The sequence below is a fragment of the Alternaria triticimaculans genome (assembly GCF_023758025.1).
Source record: "Alternaria triticimaculans strain BMP 0046 chromosome Unknown scaffold_11, whole genome shotgun sequence".
Classification (NCBI taxonomy): Eukaryota; Fungi; Ascomycota; class Dothideomycetes; order Pleosporales; family Pleosporaceae; genus Alternaria; species Alternaria triticimaculans.
The window spans coordinates 1,078,877-1,095,386 of NW_026055968.1; the positions used below are offsets into that span (position 1 = coordinate 1,078,877).

The following is a 16,510-nucleotide window of genomic DNA, read 5'->3' on the forward strand; positions in this document are numbered from 1 at the left end:
TCTTCGCTCACAAGACGGGCGTGGACAAAACTACGCACACGCCATACAAGCTCTCTTGTGGGGCACACTCACACACAGTTCGGTAGAACGATGTGTTCATCGCTTTCCAGACGGTTGTTATGGCGCTGTATCCAGCAAATGATCTTCTAGTAACTGGGTACGAGATAGCAAGTGATGTTTGCCAGAAGGGTAGTATTATTGGCCTAGGCTAAGATCAAGACTTCTAGAATCGTATCCTACTCCAAGAAGAAAGTAGTCATACTCCTCGGCGGGACAGAAGCTACAAACACTGAGCCGTTAACACCATACGTCCCAACCATCGTGTTATTGTGATCGTTGTCCGCCAAATACGCATTCGCAACGCCCATCGTGAAATTACAGCCCTTGATACTAACCTCAACCTGTCTCTCATAGTGCGCCTCATTGATAACAGGGATAGCCAGCGTGCCATTCGTGTTCTCAAATGCCGTAACCTTGAGGTTCTCAGCAGGACTGATAGCATCGATACGAACAGATCCCGGACGTGCGAAACGGAAGTAGCCGGCGAAGGCCCAGAGACGGCGGGATACTTCGAAGGTGTTACCTCGAAGACGGACGAGGATGGCGTCGCTGCCGGTGGTGTTTCCGGGGTTGTCTTGCGCGCACCACCAGTGGAGGTAGCCGGATGTGTCGCTGTATACGAAGGCTTGGTGCCTATTTGCGAGTCAGTTCGGTGTTTCAAAAGGGAATGCAATGTTTATGACTTACATGTAGATCGCCCATTGTAGACCCTCGGCCAGCTGGCCTGTCGTATCCCAGGTAGTGTTGAAAGGACCGCTACCGTCTGACCACTCGGTCTCCATGTTTGGCTGACCATGCGTATTGAAAGGTCGCTCAGGCATGCTCTGATAGTTGTGCCATGTCGCGACATCATACATCTTGCCGCCACCAGCTTGATCCAGTTCATAAAGCAGGTTACGTTCCTGACGAGCACCAGTAGCGTCACAGCAGGACACCTGTAAGTCCTCGCGGTACTTCTTGACAGTGGGATAGAGAACCTTGAGGAAGTCGGCAGCCTGGTATCCGTCGGAGTCCATGCTAGCGTAGGTGACGGGATTGAAGTCGGGCTCGTTGTAAGCACCGATCAAGTTGACGTTGATACCCTTCTCTTCATACAATCTGACGTACTCCACAAGGTAGTCAGCATATGCTTGTCGCCAGTCGTGCGTGCAGTTGGTTCCGCGCACGCCGCAGATGAGTCTACCGTTGATGTCCGTGGCATCAGTCTTGAAGCAACCGGGAGCAGACCAAGCGTCTGCATAGATGAACAGATCCGGGTTGGCTGTCAAAGCTTGTTGAGTGAGCTTGAGCTGGCAGCTGTCGGCGGTGGAATCGTTCGCTCCCAAGCCTGAGTAGTTGGCAGGTGCTGATGGGGATGTAGGACAGCTGCCAAGAATACCGTCTGTAGGGCTCGAGCCAACGCGGTTGCGCAAGACAGAGAGACCTCCAAGGTTCTCGTTGAACAAATAGTCGCTGACGAGCTGTTGGTTTGAAGGCGAGAGGCCTCGAGATCCGGTTTGATCGCAGGCAACACCAAAGGCTCCTGAGCAGCCACCTCCGATCATCGTTTGATGTCGAACCGTCGCGTCAACGGTGACCTTAACGGGAGGCTCATTTTGGGTGTATGCCCACGGCACGGGAACATACTGAGCACACGCTCCACCGGCATAGAGCAGTGGTAGTAGAAAAATTGTCGCCATTGTCGATATGTTCGGATACCTAAGCCAACAAACGCCTGATCAAAGCCTTTAAGGCAGCTTCTTTTATACATCATAACCTCATCTGCTAATTGAAGCTTCTAAGTAACAAGACAATCACGAATGCATTTCCATTGATGACGACGCAATGATCATGACACACATCTCATTTACCCAGCCGGTATGAGCTAGGGTAAACTCACTAGCAACATCGTAGTCTCCAGCCCGTCAATATTGCGGAGTGACGTGAGTACTCCTCGGGTCTCGGACGTAAGCCTTCGAATGAGACGATGCGCTAGACCAACATGTCGGAGAAGGTGGGGCTGAATTCAAGCTTTGCGGGATGGTTAGCGGGGAAGGGCTTGGAGATAAGCGCGGATCGGCTGAACTATGAAAGCATGGAGATATTAGCCGGTCGACTTCTACCAGGAACTTGGGATTATCGAACGACCGGGTCGCGCGGACGGGCGACGGGTATTTCAATGTGGCAGCGTGTAGGATGTATTGAGGTCTTTCGTTCGTTGATGCGCGACCAAGACAAGGACGGCTTAATCTCCTCGGCCATGGTCATAATATATCTCGTCATCTCTCAATATACTCGACACAACCCTATAACTTAGACTTGACAGGCGCAAATGTGCTTCCTTGTCCCCCACCGAGAGCTTCAACAAGCTCATCGACCTTCTCCAGCACCCATGTGCATCCCTCATCACTGACTAGCCACTTTATTCCCTCCTCTTCTCCCGCCTCAGGCTCTTGTTTCCAGGTGCCGTCTTCCCAAGCCTTCCTCAGCCCAAAGACATGACTGAGCACCTGTGGTCCAACTCCTTGTTGTGCCCGTAAACATGTGATGGCGATCAGGCTGGTTGTTATGCGGCCAACGGTCGCTCCTTCCTTGCGCGGAGGGTCGGTGAACAGGCCGCCGTATTCGCTGTTGATGATGAAGACGGGCAGATCGGGGTGTGCCTCGCCGAGTTTGTGTTCGAGTTTGGTTTCTAATGGGCGGTAGATGGCATTCCAAAGAGCGCGGCCGCGGTTGTTGATGTGCTCGACGTTGGAGGGATCGGGAAAGCGCGTAGGTTTGGTGTTTAGCTTGGAAGCGATGGACGAAGGAAGTTCGGCGCGGAAGGCGTTGAGCATGTTGATCGTGCGTGGGATCTGTATGATGTCTTAGTACACATCGCTGTTTCCCTTGTCAGACTGGCTACTCACGCCATTGAAGCCTATGCACTTGAGACCAATTTCGCGCATGAACTCCGCTGTCGCAACGCCCTCACTCTCGGGTCTAGTTGCAGTCGAGCTGTTGTATAGGGCGACCATGGACTCGGGCGAGTTCATCGTCATGGTCGCGGCCGTGGAAATGCCCAGCCATGATGGTCGCCCGAGTTTGCGCTCTGTGGCCTCTTCTTCTATTCGTTTGTATACAGCCTGGATCCTCGGCGGCGCGGGTACGGGGCCTGGGCGCGAGTGCGCGGCGTTGATGAGCGACTTGAGCGTCGGCGACAGCTTCGACATGGTGTACGGATGGCCAATGGCACAAGGACAAAGGATAATGCGCAAAGATCACGGGACGAAAGATAAATGCTACGCGAACATCAATGGGTATCAAGGTGCAGTGCGCCGTTGACAAGGCCAGAGTATTTAACGTCGACGAACATGCCATGACGCGAAGCCGACGCCGTTCCGAGGCTCCACGCTCGGCACTTCTTCAAGTCCCGGCCATCAGGTGTTGCCTGCCAAGCCATGCTCCAGAACTCACGCCACCAACGCGCAAACACTCGCCGTGTCTAGGGACATTTAGAAATAATACAGTCAATTATTAGAAGACGTGAGAGACGGGTGAGAGTACTTTAAAGAAGTGGCGACTGAACAAAAGTGTTGGGAAGGTATCTAATTTTTGCAATTGCATATAGCTAAGCAATGAACTACCCAGGTCTATGGACGCAGCGCAGAAGAATGTTTCAAGGAGTGAGGGTAAGAGGCCCAGATATTGACAGTCCAGCAATCAAACACTCTCTCCCACATTAGTTACCCCCGCCAGAGATGGTAGCATCGAACGGCTCAGCGATAGAGACCTGACCAGCAGCCGCAGTATCCTGATCGATGTTGTTTTGAAGCTTGGTCATTTCCTCTGCAAGCTTGTCGGCAACCGTGTCATCTCCCTGGGCTTGCTGAGCCTGAAGCTTGATAACAGTAGCCATAAGCTTCAGAACCTTGTTCTTGATCTTTCCGGCCTGAGTCGGTGTTAGTTTTGCAACTCAGCGATTTTGAGAGAACACATACCTGGATCTGATCGGCTTCATCGCCGGTAGCAGCCTCAACCGCTGGGTTGAAAGCCTCCTTCTCCGCATCGTTGGCGACTTGGTTGACTTCATTGAGGAAGGTGAGGTCCGCCGGATCGATGTTTCCCGGGTTCTGCAAGTCGAGTGCCGAGAAGGCTGCCATAGCTTCTGCCTGCGCATTTCCAGCCTGTCCGCCAGAGATCGAGATGTCGTTGTAAGTCGTGTCGGCGAGGACTGGGCCGGCCTGGCGAGCAACCACTGCGCGCTTGTTGGCAGTAGGTGCGGCGACAGAGAACGCAGCGAGCGAAAGGACGGCGAAAGATTGGAAGTACATGGTGAATATGTATGTATAGATTATTCGGGAGAGTAAAAGTGATGGTAAGTACAGCACAGCTGTTACGGTAGGTAAAAAGAGGGTATGAGAATGGAATCTACAGCGTCAAGCTGGATATGTTTAAAGTACTCGAAGAAGATGATTGAAAACGCTTGATGATAGTAGGAAACTTAAGACGGCGGGTTTGCAATGCGTTCTTATACAAGTTGCTCGACGAAGCGCAGCCGTAGGCCAGACACACCCAAAGCAGCATCTCCGATCCTGAGGTTTCGTTCATGCCGAGCTGTTCCGCCTGAGCGCCTCTCCAGGCGCCATCTGGTACACGATCTCGGGCGTGGGGCTCTATGCGCCCACTACCAAAACACATCGACTCAGCGCCTGGTGGAATCTTCCCACGAGTAGGAGAAATCGGCCTGAAGTTACAAACGTTGCGCGTCGCCAAACGATGGATCGCGCAACCCTGTAGAGCCTGAGCGAAATGTCGTTCCTGAACGGCGAGGCTGTGAAACCCTCTGGACGTCAGAACCTGCGACTGAGGCACCGCCGCGCATGAGCTTGGCAAAAGCTTAGCAGGTACAGTACCTGTCACATTGCCAGAGGGAGTTTGGCGTCCGCGGTTTGACAGCAGAGAACGGCGCGCAGAGAAGCGATGATTACTTATGTTGGTGTTTGAGCATGGTCCGTGTTTGAGGCAGGAACGGTTGGTGTGGGGCATTGCTCCCAGCTCCATGGCTTCCGCCCTCAGCGTTATTTATTGATTACTTAATAACAGGTCAGAGGAACGCGAGCTTCATGCTCCGCCGTCACGTCCGCTGAGCATGGCTCCCCTCTTGCGCATGCGCTCCTCGATCATCCTCTTGCTGTAGTCCGTCTTATTTACACTTGAACCAGCACTGAACAGGCTCTCAGCCTTGCCATAGACTGCCTCCGTGTACTCAATGCTCGGCGCTGAGAAGTCCATGGTGAACACACTCACACTAACACCGCCGCCAGCCACGACCCAAGTCTCGCCCGGCAGGCTTGTATCGCCATTGTACGCGGCATTGATTCCAGCAGCCAAGGGGTCGACGTTGTCCCACGTGAAGAGGCCGCTTGTCTCGTTGTAGACTGCCACGTCTGTGTTGGCCTCGCCTGTGAGCCTGGTCTTAACCACTGGAGGCATGGTACTGTTGACAAGCTCGGGAATGTTGATGTTGACACCATAACCCAGAGGCAGCACTTTCTGTCCTTCTGGTGTGTTCTTGATAAACTCGTTCACTACCTCGAAGGAGACCTTGGCAGCCAATGCGGCGGGGTCCGAGGCGCTTGTTACGTTGAAGTAAGGCACCGCCTTGTTACTTGCGCTGGTGGCGATCCCGGGGATAGATCGCGATACAGCAGCGAAAGTTGAGCCTGCGGTGCCACTCAGGAGCATCACGAAGGGACCGAGGTTTGTGCCGTAGTTCGGTCCGGCAACGAAGAGATCGGCTGTCTGATGCCAGTCGGGGTAGTAACGCGGAAGCACGTAGTCGAGCGCCACGAAGGTACACGCCGCGGGGGTGCCGTCATAGTACCAGATGTTCTCGTCATTTGGATCTCTGCCGACTGCTGGCGCACCTGCAGGAATAATGTCGTACTGGGACGCAATCGTGAGGTTTGCTGACTCTGCCCAGATGACGGTGCTGCCCTTGCCGGACTGTTGCTGCGCTGGCGCGACGACAAGCACTTGATGACGGATTAGCATTGAGTACTTCATGTCAGAGAATATGGAAATAATTACCCTCATGGCCGGCATCAACAAGCAACTTGTATAGTTCTCTCAGATTTCCACTGCCAAATCCGTCATCATTGCCCATGAGGATCTTGAGCGCATCCGAGGATGAGGCGAGGCCCAGTGCTACCGCAAGGGCGGTATTCAGAGAAAAGCGCATGTCGACGATTGACTATAGAATTGATGTGCAGGTTGTGAAGGACGTAGAAGCAGCGTAACAAGCTTCCTAGCGTCTCATCAACTATCGAGAAACCACAGCTTATATACACCCTTACACGCCAGATCCGGTTGAACCGGTACCAAAATCCAGCTACGCCGCATACCCAGAAGCTGTACCGAATCTGGCATTCATCTGGGCACCTTGATGATAGTCGCTGCAGGAACAGGAACCGAATCCATGAGCGTGGGAACCTCCGATATCGTGTCGAATTCTCACCTGAGTTGGGCGCGCGCTCTGATTCGGTGTTGATAAAGATACGCGGAACGCCTCACAGTCGGCTAGGACGCGTTGGGAAGGAGGTATGCACGTGTCGGGATAAGATACCAGGATGTATCGGAGTACGGCGATCGCGAAGTACGCTTCGCATACCCATGGCGAAGCAATGTTGGGGAAATACTTTGCGAGACTTCCCCAGTGTTGAATGGAAAGGATCAGCGATGCTGTCTGGGTGGGGCGGAACCGAGGCTTGTACACTAACGCGTCACCATAACCAACTTCGGAAGCAATACTTTGCATAACTCACTCGCGACGTCTATATCTTCAAGACACCACTCCGGCACTGTAAACTTGGCGGTGCCATTTCGCACTGTTGCATTCAGGGAAGAAAGCCTCTACATAAATAGATTGATGACGCCCGATCGGTCAGCTGAAATAACCATGCCGTATGGCTGCTCAATCAAGGCCACGTCCATTATACGATCAACATGGCCCTTGAGCAAGTACTGCTGCTGCAACGCGATGGCACCTGACCTTGATGATTTGGCTGGTGGCTTCTTTGCTGAGGTGCTTGCCCGGCTGTCCCTTGCATTACCCACCTGACCGGCCGGCTGCTGTAATCTCTCCGTAATGACGATGGTATCCGGACTCGGCTGCGATGCGGTATATGCTGGTTTACCTTCGTCGGGCTCTAGGCCACTCACCACTGTCGATGATTCTGGCCGATTGGTGTCCCAATACCGAACTTTCCAGTCGGGGCCTGCTGTGAGAAGAAATGTGTGTTTCGACTCGCCTTTCTCGTCCGTTGCCTGTGTGCATATGGCTAGTGCACGAACGCCGCGGTCCGCTGTCGAGCTAGCAGTCGGTTCGACGCTGGTTGAAAAGCGGCCGAGCATGCCACCAGCTTTCTCCTCGTCCAGGTCGATGAGGGTGGTGCTCTTGGTTCCAGTATCTTTGCACAGTCCCGTACGATAGACTTCTTTGCAGATGTGCTTCTCGAAGTCCCACACAGTGACCTCGCCCTGATCGCTGCCACCGCTGATATACAGTCGGGTCTTCTTCAACTTGGGGAAGAAGACCTGACGGAGGCGGTGTATCGGCGAAGCACCGTGGAATACCCAAGCCTTGAGGCGAAGCTTGAACCGAAGATCCCAGAGATCGAGGACACCATGAGAGGTTCCTAACAGTAGCCAATGCGCTCTCTTATCAATGCAGAAGCATGTAGGGGTGCCGTGGTCCAAAGGATTGTTGAGAGTGTACAGCAGCTCCATAGTCCTCAAATCCAACGCAATGACCTTTGAGGTATCAGTAGCTAACAAGAGGACCGATCTGTTGTCTCCATTGTAGTGTTCTGACCATACTGCACAGTCGCCCTTAGGGAGTTGATATTCGCGAAGAAGTCGAGGTCGCCCGAACTTGGCACTTCCATCGTGACTCTGGATGTAGTCTACGCGGACCACATGTACGCTACCATCATCACCCGTCGCGACAAACGAGTAAGTCTGTTCCACAAAAACCAGACTCGTGACCTTGACATCCTCACCAAGTCTGTAAGTCTGTCGTGATCTCCGGGTAATGTTCCGCTCGAGACGTGACGTGTCCCAAATCTTTACAGTCCCGTCATCCGACCCACTGATGAAGAAAGCTTGGTCAGGCGAGACCAGGATGCGCGTTACTGCAGCGGTATGCTCTCCAAAGCTCGCCACCAAGGTGCCTTCTGGTCTCCACGGTATGCCGGCTGGCGACTGATGAGCGTCTTTATACCTGATGGGCTGTCGCCTAATCGGAGATTGTACGCGAGGGCCAAACTCGATCTCATCCGTGGGAAAACGCTCCAGGAGCATGGAATCTAGAAGCTTGAGAATTGCCGGATCGTTGCCTGTATAGTTATGTGCGTTCCTGAACCGAACTCTCATTGGACTCCGGTCATATCGTTCTGTAGCGAGAGGGGAGTTGGGAGGTCGCGATCGAGAGGAGTCTCGAACATGAGTACCGTCGACCTTTCCGAACGCGTTGGCAGATGTAGTGCCGATCTCAGCCAAGGCTTTGTTTTCTCCTTTGCCGAGCAGTCCCAAAGCACTACTACGATGGCGAAGGCTGCTGGATAAATCTGTTGAGCCGACGGAATTGGATGGGGAAAGAGATGGCCGCGTGATCTGCAATGACCTTCTCCGCATGTCTGCCTCGGAAGGTGGTGAGCCAATATTGGAATGTACCTCGTTGGAAGAAGACATTTTCGATCGCAATGGGATCGTGATACCCCTCTCTTCGCGTATCAGTCGCCCAGCTTGACTTTCAAAATGCTCGGCTAGCCCATTAGCCTCCGTAGTTGATGCATCCAGCAGAGCGTCCTTGATCGTTCGAGGTTGAATGTGCTCCTCTGGAGCGCTGGGTTTCCTAGTCTGTTCCATGACCTGACGGACGTCTTCATCAAAGAGCACCGTCTGAGCCTTGATACCAAGGTCATTCAGTACGACAACGCTGTTGAACTTTGTGGTCGGAGCGGCGAGACCATCCGAGCGTCGGCGATTGCTCACTCTCCAAATGAACTCCCGCAGAGCAACAAGCTTGAATTCGTCTTCTGCCGTCATACCGGCGTTGCGGAGTTTTCGTAGCCACAGGTCGTCCTCTTCGTTCTTTGGTAGCCGCTGTAGTATCTTCTGGTCTAGTTCGCGCCCAGAGATTGTGGGTAGACTATCTTCTGATGACCCAAAGGTGAAGGTTTGCTGCTGCCTGGCTGCAACCCAGAATTGACCCTTCTGAGCCTGCAGCGCCCAGTTTGAGGTCATATCTAAGAGCAACCGTGACATTGGTGGCTTTAACGATTCCAAAATCCGTACTTCAGAGAATTCAGAGGGGATGACTTTAAGGTAAGGTCGGATAAGGTTGACCAGAATGCTGTGCGTATCGGCGACTGAAAGGTATCGAGAAGCAGCTGAGATAAACTGTGCAGCTGCCTCTCGAATCCATAAATTAGGATGCATTGTGAGGCGTGCAAGGATATCCACCAGTTCCCATGTCTTGGACCGCTGAAATAGACCAAGCTCTGCCATGGATGAAAGCGCTCTAATGGTCTTTTCCACTACAAACTCTTCTGGATCTGTTAGGGCCTGGACCATGAGCGGTAGAATGTAACCTTCCAAGCTAGCACCGCCAACGAAGACGGCAACGCCGACAATGCCTTCAAAGAAGGCACACTTGAGCATCCAATCTGGATCGTTCAAATACGTATTAAGATGACTAAGAACGACGTCGTTGGCCCGCGGGCTTCCAAAAAAGACACACAAGTCAGAGACAGAACGTAGCATAGCTCGACGGACAGAGGCGTCACTATCGGTAAGGAGGGCTTTCGTGTGTTTCTCGAAGGCCTCTACGAGGATGCGACGATCCGAATCGAACTGGTTCCGGTGGGCGGATGAAGACATGTCATCTTCGGTTTCAGGATCCGCATTCGGCAACGATCCTTCTGCGCGTAAAGCCTGGATCATGTCCAGATACCTAGCTGCAGTAGTTGCTAGAGTACCGATACAAAACGCATACTGCATTCGAACAAGGGGACCAACGTTTGTAGAAGAGTCAGGGAGGTATGCCTCTAGACGGGGTAGGACATATTCCGGGAAGATGTAGGCGTTGATTGGAGAGACAACTTGAACCATGGCGAGTATCTGTGTCAAGGTGCGCAACGCAGCGATCTTGACCTGTTCGGACTTATCGACTAGTAATTGAGCGACGTAGGGAATCACACGGTCCAGCTTTGCTTCATCCGTTAAGCGTTCGGAGAATGCCAGGAGCAACTCCAGGCCTCGGACACGAGCGGAGGATCTAGCTGTTCCTCGCAGACAAGATACGACGATGGTTAGAAAAACCAGATTACCGTCATCGATAGCCAGACTCCGCGCGGGAGAGGCTTGGTGTTGATAATTTGGTATGTTGACGAAGAGCGGAAAGAGCTTGGCATGCGGTTTTGGAGGGGTGAATTCAGGTTTGGTGAGTTCCTTTCCTTCCTCGTTAGACAGCAAGTGAGAAATCTTGTCGTAGTCGCTATATATCTGGTCTATGCGCTCATCGGGCTCGCCAAGGTGTTCAGACCCGGTGGTTACTGGCTTGCGCCCTGACGATGGGTCGGTAATGGAGTACATGTACTGTTGCAGAAAGCCGTAAAAGTAAGTTGGGAACACCTTGCCTTTCCAATGTGTCAGGTAGTCTTCGGCAGTCATCCGAGAATTAGGATCCACTTGTATCATGTGTAGTATCAACTCGCGTATACTACTATCCTGAATCTTGCTGAGATGAGAATGCTCGGGATTGTATTCGCCTTGTCGGTACTTGAACAGTTGGCTGAGAGAGAAGATGGGGGCTTCCAGGAATAGCTCAGCGATAACACAGCCGACACTGAAAATATCCATGGCCCAGTTGACATCACCCTCGCCTTCGGGTTGCTGTCCAGCAGCTAGGAATCTCTCCGGTGCGAGGTAGCAAGTGCGGCGACCGGAAAGGTCGAAATAGAAGGAAAAGTCGGCAGGGTTGTCTTCGGGTAGATGTGCTGGCTTGTATGACGATGAGAAGTCTGCCAGATATAGCCAGTTCCAGGACGTGACAAGAACATTTTCGGTCTTGATGTCACCATGATAGATGTTCCGCGCATGACAGTCTCGCACGGCGCAAAGGAGTTGAAAAGACAGCCATTTTTTCTCAATCTCCTCCAGGAATGGACGTGTGCTGTTAGACGTTAGTGTATTGGTGTAGGTAGTGAAGTGATGATTTACCTTAGACGATCGTAGAGTGAACTATGAATGTACTGGCGCACGAGGTAACCGCAAGCTGCCGTCTCGATAACGCGGTGGTATGCAACAGCGTTGGGCACATCAGCGAGCACTTTGCGTTCATCTTGGAACAGTCAGTCAGTCAGACATGTGGAGAGTGGTGAATCTGTTGAACTCACGGAGTAGCCTTTTGACATGTTCTTGGAAGTCGAACTGAGCGTAAGGCTTCATCACCACTCGGGCTACAACAAGACCGTCCTTGTGGCGGGCGCGCACGGCTTTCATAAAGCGCGCCGCTCCGAGTGACTTCTCATATTGCAGATCAGCCAGCTCGGGCACGTCGATGTTGGCCGAGCCAGCCGAGAGCGTAGTGAGGGAGAAGCCCTGACCCATGATGATGGTCGATGTGCGAGCGTGGTTGTGGTGCCAGGGTGTGGAGCTATATCAAGGCGCCGCGACGAACATATTGGAAGGGGCGATGCAGATCTCGCGCCGCAGCTGTAGTAGCTATATTCACTGTTGGATGGCGTCTGGTCAGACGAAACCGAACACGCACCTAGGTAGTGTCGAGATGTATGTCGGGCGCGTCAGGTGCAGCATCCCAGGTCATCTTTCATCCGTCGCGCTCGCCCTCGGCACTAGTTCCGAAGCGGAAAGGTGTCCCGCAGCCCACCCCAGCCCGCGCCTGGCAACACGTAATTGTCGTCTCTCTGCGAACACACGACCTGCATGGCGGACACGAAAGAGCACGTCGTCTTCTTCCACCCCGACCTGGGCATCGGCGGGGCGGAGCGCTTGGTCATCGATGCCGCGGTTGGCCTGCAGAACCGCGGGCACAAGGTGACCATCTTCACATCGCACTGCGACCCGGCCCACTGCTTCGATGAGGCGCGCGATGGTAAGCCTCTATTCAGCACCTCGGAACCACGCACCGCTTGACGCGATCCAAAGGAACCCTCGACGTGCGCGTGCGCGGCAACACCCTTGTCCCCGCCGCCTTCCTCGGCCGCTTCGCCATCCTCTGCGCCATCGTGCGCCAGGTGCACTTGATCCTCCAGATCGCCCTGTTTACCGAAGAGCTCCCCAAGCTCGCGCCTTCCGCGTTCTTCGTCGACCAGCTCAGCGCCGGCATCCCGCTCCTGCGATTTCTCCAGCCACGCCCGCGCGTCATCTTCTACTGCCACTTCCCCGACAAACTACTTGCAAAGAAGGGTGGCCTACTAAAGGCATTGTACCGCGGACCCTTCGATTGGCTGGAGAGCTGGAGCACAGGGTGCAGCGACACCATTGTCGTCAACAGCAACTTCACCAAGAGCATCTTTAGCGAGGCTTTCCCCACCCTGAAACATCGTGAGCCGGGCGTTGTATATCCCTGTGTAGACATCAACGCAGGCGGGTCGGTCGAGGAGGTTACCCCGCTGTGGAAGAACAAGAAGGTGCTCCTCAGCATCAACCGCTTCGAGAAGAAGAAAGATGTAGCGCTTGCCATCAGAGCATTTGCGGGGTTATCGCCCAAAGAACGCGAAGATGCGCGGCTTGTAATCGCAGGTGGATATGACCCCAGGGTGGCCGAGAACGTCTCTACATACACCGAGCTATGTGAACTCGCAGACTCTCTCAAGCTGAAGCACGCGACTGCTAAGACTGTCATCACCGCCCAGGCCATCCCCGACGACATCTCGGTCCTCTTCCTCCACTCCGTCCCGAATGCCTTCAAGGCCACGCTGCTGTCTACCTCGCGCCTCCTCGTATACACCCCACTACATGAACACTTCGGCATTGTACCGCTAGAAGCAATGTTGGTAGGCACACCGGTCCTGGCTGCCAACGAAGGCGGGCCCACCGAGACAGTCATCAGCGGGCAGACGGGCTGGCTGCGAGACGTCACCAAAGTGCAGGACTGGACCGAAGTTATGCGCATTGCGCTCGAAGATGGTGAGGGCGAAGAACGGCTCAGAGAGATGGGCAAGTGGGGTAGGGAAAGAGTCATCGCTGAATTCTCGAAAGAGAAGCTGGCTGAACGCCTAGAAACGGAGATCAAAAATATGACGTCGAAGAGCATGCGCCCGCCGCTCATGCCGTTCGCTGCTGTCATACTGGCTGTAGGCCTGATGGGCGCTCTGGCTGCGGCGAGCATGGTACTAGCTCTGAAACAGTAGATGTGTGATCTTGAGAAGTGAAATATCATTATATATCAAATGCGTAAACTACTTCTTGATCGCAGCCTTGACACTGGGCACTTCGTCGTCCTTCTCAAAGATATCCGGCAAAGGCCCAATGGGCGTAATCTGGAACTTGTTGATCTGACCATGGCTCTTTGTGTAATGCTTCTTGATGTGCTCAAAGTCTGTGGTTTCTTTGAAAGCGGGGTAGTCCTGTTCCGTTCCTGTCAGTAAGAGTGGCCGACAATAATCCTCGAAGGAGGGACTGTGAGGCTTAAGGAAAACATACCCAGTACAGATGGCGCATCCACTTGTGAAGGTGCGGGTATCCCGACCTGATATCACGAATGTTGCACTTGAAGTGCTGTACGTAAACAGGATCGAAGCGGATGATCGTGGTGAAAAGGCGGACATCGGCTTCCGTTACGTGCGGGCTCGACAGTAGATATGGTGTAGAAGACTGGGCCATGGATTCTTCCAAACGATCAAGAGACTTGAAAAGCTGTGTCACGGCCTTTGTGTATGCCTCCTCAGTGCTGCGGTCTCATTAGTACATCATACTCAACATCATTCAGCGATTTAGTGTAACCTACGTAGCGAATCCCGACTTGTAAACACCGTTGTTCACATCATTATACACCCAGTCGTTCATGGCCTCGATATATTTCTGGAAGTCCTTAGGGAATAGATCTACCTTCCTGTACTTCTCCTCGACGAGATCGTCGAATTCAGTGTACAGCATCCTTATAATCTCCGCACTCTCATTACTGACGATCTTGTTGGTCTTCTTGTCGTACAGCGTCGGCACCGTGAAGCGTCCCTCGTAGTCTGGGTTCTGCTCAAAGTAGATGTCGCGGAGATGCGTGTATCCTTCATGAAGCGGATCCGGTGTGGTGTTACCAGAAACCTTTTCATCGGAAGCAGCGAACCGCCAGCCCTTCTCCGCCATGTGCCAGTGGACGCTGTTGTAGGAGATGATGTCCTCGAGGCCCTTTAGGTGGCGCACGATGAGTGTGCGGTGCGCCCAGGGACAGGCGTAGGAGACGTAGAGATGGTAGCGACCTTTCTCAGGTGGGAATTCGGCATCGGGCTTGTTCTGGATCCAGTTCCTGAAGACGGATGTTTGGCGCTTGAACTCGCCGCTCTTGTCACCGGGTTTGACCTTATTCTGCAGTCAGTATGTTGGTGCAAAACCCAATATCCACTGGACCTGTCTGCAAAGCTGGCTAACAACTTCAAGATCTCTTACCCAGTCAAGGATCGATCCCTTTCCATCCTTGCTATCTTGTTGGGGTGCTTTGTCCATGGCTGCGCGACTTGGAGTAGTGGAGAATGACCGTGAATATCTTATTGAGATTGAAGAACACTTTGTGATTGTCCTGAGTCGCAAAGCGCGTGAGAACATTGAATAGCAATATGCACTTCCAGAGATGCGTTGCGGCTATATAGCTGTCATTGAAAGCAAGCAGCTGGACGATGGTGGAGACGTCATAGCTTCGTCTGGTCCCGATTTGGTGGGGCGCGTGTTCCAAGAGTGGACTTTACTCAGCATTGAAAAGCTTGACTAACGTTTGGCGTGACAAAGCGCTTCGCGATGGAATTCCGCCTTACTATGGTATGAGCAATCACAGTGTAGGGTTACCAAGATATTCAGCAAGGCTCGGGATATGGAATGAACAATCACATAGGGAGGAAGACCCAGAATTTGGGGGTATCTAGTGCTTTTGCAAGTTCTTCCAAATATGTACATGGGTAGGATGCCGTCCAAGAGATCGTTGCGCCTGAGCCGTTGTAAACGAAGTGACCTTCCCAAATCTTCAATGCTACAAACTCCGAGCACAAATAATGTTCCATGATACGCCTTATAGCAGGGCGGCACCGACATTTCCCAATGTCTGCTTCGTCACTTCGTCCCTGACCTGTCCAACCTTCTTCGCTGAGTCGAGAATGGCGCCCTCAATGGCCTTGAGCGCTTCCACCAGCTCACGACGCTGGTCGCGTGGTGCGCTTCGACTGCCGGTCAATTGCTGAGCCTTCTCCACGGTGCCGGCCTCCATCGTTCGCAGGTGGGTCTCGATCTCGCGAATCTGGCGCTGGTAGACGTCTAGGGTACGGCCGAGCTCATCGGTGCGGCGGTTGAAGTAACCCATGAGGTCGACAGGCTTCGTCGGGTCGTCATCGTCCAGAGCGCTGGTCGCAGGAGCCTTTGCGCTCGACGCTGTGAGATTGGCGTTGTTGCGGTAGTGGAACTGCGCCGGTAGTCGCTGATTCTCAATGGCACGGAAGCTGAGGGTCGCGTCGTCGGCATCCTTCTTAACGAGACTTTTCAGGTGCGCAATGTTGGCGGAATCATTGTCCAGGCCGACTTCAACAGTGGAAAGGAAGGTCTCGATGTAGGCCACGTCAGGCGCAATAGTGTCGATCTCTTTCTCGCTGCCAGGGAGGGCCTCGCGAATCTGGCTGCAGAAATTGACCTTGCGCTGGATGCCCTCATCGAACTGCTGGATGATGTTTTGCAGTTCGGGGTGCAGGTCGTTAAAACGCGTGGTTCCCCGTATCGAGTCTAGGGTCATCTGAACGGGCTGCGCGCTTGATGCCATCTGGTTCCCTCCCAAAGTAGAGCCACCGAGCGTATTCGACCTGTTCTGTGTGTTCATGCTGCCACCGAACAAAGTATTCTGCTGCTGGGGCTGAGCTTGCTGTTGAGTCGAACCGAAAAGCGAAGGGGCCGATGTTTGATTTTGCTGGGTGGAGGCGTTGTTCCCGAACAAGGAGGGTGTTGTTGTCTGCTGTGTGGACGAGGCGCTAGGACTTTCAGTTAGTTTGTGTCACCGCGAGCAGCCATGGACTCTTACAACAGTGATGGCTTCGACTGAGCGCCGCCGAAGAGCCCACCGGATTGGGGTGTGCTTTGGGGCTGGCTCTGTGAGGTTCCGCCTAATGCGCCGCCGAAGAGGCCTCCGCTCTGTGGTTGTGTTGATTGCGCGGTGGATGAGCCGAAGAGGCCTCCGCTCGAAGGCGCCGTTGTCGCAGGCTTGTTCAGGTTG

At 53.4% G+C, this 16,510-nt stretch overlaps 7 protein-coding genes across 7 annotated transcripts; 1 reads left to right on the forward strand and 6 right to left on the reverse strand.

Moving 5' to 3' along the window:
* Positions 1-236: 236 nt before the first annotated feature.
* J4E78_007516 (uncharacterized protein) lies at positions 237-1,604 on the reverse strand (the record flags this gene model as incomplete). Its single annotated transcript, XM_049368122.1, has 2 exons — positions 237-693; positions 748-1,604. 2 exons carry the CDS (start codon positions 1,602-1,604, stop codon positions 237-239), a joined length of 1,314 nt encoding a protein of 437 aa, XP_049220443.1.
* Positions 1,605-2,345: 741 nt separating this feature from the next.
* On the reverse strand, positions 2,346-3,251 carry ALG3_2 (dolichyl-P-Man:Man(5)GlcNAc(2)-PP-dolichol alpha-1,3-mannosyltransferase; the record flags this gene model as incomplete). The annotated part of the gene is made up of 2 exons (XM_049368123.1): positions 2,346-2,894; positions 2,949-3,251. The coding sequence occupies 2 exons, from the start codon at positions 3,249-3,251 to the stop codon at positions 2,346-2,348; spliced, it is 852 nt and encodes a 283-aa protein (XP_049220444.1).
* A 509-nt stretch (positions 3,252-3,760) lies between these two features.
* J4E78_007518 (uncharacterized protein) lies at positions 3,761-4,352 on the reverse strand (the record flags this gene model as incomplete). The annotated part of the gene is made up of 2 exons (XM_049368124.1): positions 3,761-3,970; positions 4,020-4,352. The coding sequence occupies 2 exons, from the start codon at positions 4,350-4,352 to the stop codon at positions 3,761-3,763; spliced, it is 543 nt and encodes a 180-aa protein (XP_049220445.1).
* A 790-nt stretch (positions 4,353-5,142) lies between these two features.
* On the reverse strand, positions 5,143-6,262 carry J4E78_007519 (uncharacterized protein; the record flags this gene model as incomplete). Its single annotated transcript, XM_049368125.1, has 2 exons — positions 5,143-6,056; positions 6,112-6,262. The coding sequence occupies 2 exons, from the start codon at positions 6,260-6,262 to the stop codon at positions 5,143-5,145; spliced, it is 1,065 nt and encodes a 354-aa protein (XP_049220446.1).
* A 671-nt stretch (positions 6,263-6,933) lies between these two features.
* Positions 6,934-11,694, reverse strand: J4E78_007520 (uncharacterized protein; the record flags this gene model as incomplete). Its single annotated transcript, XM_049368126.1, has 3 exons — positions 6,934-11,257; positions 11,305-11,425; positions 11,481-11,694. The coding sequence occupies 3 exons, from the start codon at positions 11,692-11,694 to the stop codon at positions 6,934-6,936; spliced, it is 4,659 nt and encodes a 1,552-aa protein (XP_049220447.1).
* A 336-nt stretch (positions 11,695-12,030) lies between these two features.
* ALG2 (Alpha-1,3-mannosyltransferase-like protein) lies at positions 12,031-13,460 on the forward strand (the record flags this gene model as incomplete). The annotated part of the gene is made up of 2 exons (XM_049368127.1): positions 12,031-12,199; positions 12,253-13,460. The coding sequence occupies 2 exons, from the start codon at positions 12,031-12,033 to the stop codon at positions 13,458-13,460; spliced, it is 1,377 nt and encodes a 458-aa protein (XP_049220448.1).
* A 48-nt stretch (positions 13,461-13,508) lies between these two features.
* On the reverse strand, positions 13,509-14,769 carry J4E78_007522 (uncharacterized protein; the record flags this gene model as incomplete). The annotated part of the gene is made up of 4 exons (XM_049368128.1): positions 13,509-13,676; positions 13,753-13,999; positions 14,057-14,631; positions 14,713-14,769. 4 exons carry the CDS (start codon positions 14,767-14,769, stop codon positions 13,509-13,511), a joined length of 1,047 nt encoding a protein of 348 aa, XP_049220449.1.
* Between the last annotated feature and the right edge of the window lie 1,741 nt (positions 14,770-16,510).